Consider the following 2,946-nt stretch of genomic DNA (forward strand, 5'->3'; position numbering starts at 1 on the left):
ATTTTTATACTAAATTCTAAACCCTGAACAGTAAAAATAGTATAAAATTAAAATATTAACTCAAAATGTCGGTGAATATCAATAAAAATATAAACCCTAACATTTTTCTTATTTCTAACCTTCAATGGTAGCAAAACGAAGGTTGAATACTAAACAGAGAACATGAACATGAATCATTCTAAATCTAATAATGCAGAACATAATCAAGAGGATTACCCTTCCCATTTATTTTAATGGGCATCAAAGCACAACGAGTAACTTGCTACATTTTGGTTTATAGTTATTTAAATTAAAAGTTCCAAATATTTATCAGAAAATAACAACCAATAAAGTATTTATCAATCCATTCTCAGCCCTCAAAGATACAACAATGTATCCCCGAAAACAATGCAATATATGCATATCAAGTTGACTGAAATTTCAATACACATAAGATACAACATCAGAATTTCAAGGGAGAAAGGATACAACATATCAATCTATACAAAAAACCTCAGCTTAAGAATCTGTCATGAATTTCCGGTTGACTAAAGTGGGACAATCAGCTTCTGAATTTTAGGGAAGGTTTCACATTCAGATTATGTTTGGTTCCAGGTAATAATAAGGTGAAATTTTTCATAGATGAGCTCTATATAATTTTACACAAACTCATCAATAAAAAGGTTCACCCCATTTTTATCCCTATCCAAACATACCCTAAAACAATTTCATGCTTCCACCAAGTCTAGACTTGGTTCAGTAAACTGGAAATGCCTTTGAGCAACCAAGTGCTGCCTATTCTGCTGGAATTTCCACCAAAAAGATGTGATGAACATAGCCCACTTACTTCCTCAGATGAATTTCCCTTCAAATAAATATGTTTTCTACTTGGTTAAATTTCCCTTCAAAGAAAGATTCTTTTTACTGAAATTTCGATTGAGTAAGAACATCGTGTTTCGTGGGGGTGCATGCCCAAGCCCTTCAACACTATCAACCCCCTGGACACAGCCCCAAGGCCTTGAGGGTCCATCCTCATCAAATGGTCTAAGCCTTGGAAAACCATTACCTGGCAATCGGACACATAGAGGGCAAGGAGGATCACTTTTCTGTGTCTTTGGAGTTGCTTGCTCCAAACACTCGGCATGAAACACATGACAACAAGGAAGAACTCCGGTTGTAGGCATGTCTCCACTTCTCACAATGCGTCGGGTACTCCAAGGTGATCTATGTGATAGAAGTCTTTCACACAAGCTGCACCTTGATCTATCCAAAGGGATATGCCGGCGACCACATGTTTCGGATTCAAATAACTCAGAAACCTCAGAAAGATCCAGAGTACTGCTAGCACTACTCCATCCCTGGACATCTCTGAGTGGATTAGAAGCATCAAACTCGGAAGAACTTGCAACTGCAGGATCAAAAGCTTCCCTAGCAGGAGTAATGTCAGGAAACGAGAAAGGATAGATGGGTTTGGATATGAAGGAACAGTGTTTAGAGAAGTTCCTCTGTAACAATCGTGCTTTAGTAGTTGATTCAGACTCACTACTCTCTGACTGGGCTGAGGTTGAGCCAACACTATCTGGATCTTCAGAAGTTCCCTGTATATATCTTTGCCTATTAGCCTATTTCTCAAAAGACAACAAACTGTTAAGCAGACACTCGTCAATTAAAAGAAATTACCTCGTTTTGTGTAAAAGATATCTGGGTCAGTGAAGGACCTATTGAATGCCAATGAGAAGGAAGCAGTTCAGTCAGCAAAAGACACAATCCACAAGGCAACCAGAAAGAAATATTACAAGTTCCAAAAATTGTACTCTTCAAAAGTTTAACAGCAACTAGTGAAACAGCATAAGTTCATCTGGCAGGACAAATTTATTTTGCACTAAGCGAATCCACACCAAGAAACTTTGAGTGTGAACCAAGAGACAAGCATGACATTTTTTGAAGGACGACAAACTCATATACAACATAATTTACAAGAAAAGAAAAGGCCTCTGATGATTAAATGAATCCCTAATGGAAAAATCAGGATAAAATAGATAGGTTACGACACGTGGAGACATAATCAAAATAAAAACTGTTCACATAGAGTACAGATATATTTTTCAAACATAATTTCTTTAATATAGTAAAATTGCAAATGAAATAAGACATACAAAACATTTTAAAGTATATACCTAGATGCATAATGTATAGGGAAAAACGCTAGTTGTGTAGTGTGGCAGAACAAGTCCACCATTAAACTTTACAGAAGCACACTTAAAGTAATGTATGCATATCTACAACAAACTAATGTGGAGATTTCAGCATTACCTCTGCTAGTTGGAGTTTCATAATCATTAATGCTTATTTCCTGTATTGCTGGAGGTGTCCACTGAGGACCCTGAGAGAGGTCAGATGGACTACTAAGGAAAGCCCCGGTACCATCGGAAGCGGAATAATGAAGATCATATAGGTGGTTGCCGCTAACCCACTCCCTACTGTCTTTCCCATTTGACGACGTAGAAGAGCCATAGAGCTGAATACCATCATGCAAACCGTATGAAAGCCCTTCGGACTGGAACCTGAAATCCCACCTAGATGGAGGCGGTGAATAGCTTGTATTCGTCCGCCAGTACGGCTCATGTGGGCCAACAGACCAGTCCCTACTGGCTGCATTTGATCCATGTGGCCTTGAAGCCACACAACAAAGCGACCCCGTCTTAACTATCTTTTCAGAATATCACTATAAGCCAATGCTGAATGCTCCCAACACCAAAGCTATCCTTAGCATTCAACTCGGTAATTACATGCCAGGAACAAAAAATTTGGAAACTATGCTGCAATTTGTCATGGTGCAAGCTGCCAGCTTACCAATCATAAGTTAACACAAAAAAAAAAAAAAATTCATCTTCAACATGTGTAGGAAGGCCAAAATGAAAAACTGCATTACAGAAATGGCATTCAACACAACTGACTAGAGAAATG

General features: G+C 38.1%; 1 protein-coding gene across 1 annotated transcript; it reads right to left on the minus strand.

Annotated features, from left to right (window-relative positions):
• Positions 1-255: 255 nt before the first annotated feature.
• On the minus strand, positions 256-2,701 carry LOC130967168 (uncharacterized; the record flags this gene model as incomplete). Its single annotated transcript, XM_057891987.1, has 3 exons — positions 256-1,577; positions 1,660-1,697; positions 2,293-2,701. Coding segments are annotated over 3 exons (1,161 nt in total), but the record flags the coding sequence as incomplete, so codon positions are not given.
• Positions 2,702-2,946: the final 245 nt, after the last annotated feature.

Source organism: Arachis stenosperma, chromosome 3 (genome assembly GCF_014773155.1).
Source record: "Arachis stenosperma cultivar V10309 chromosome 3, arast.V10309.gnm1.PFL2, whole genome shotgun sequence".
NCBI classification, from domain to species: Eukaryota; Viridiplantae; Streptophyta; class Magnoliopsida; order Fabales; family Fabaceae; genus Arachis; species Arachis stenosperma.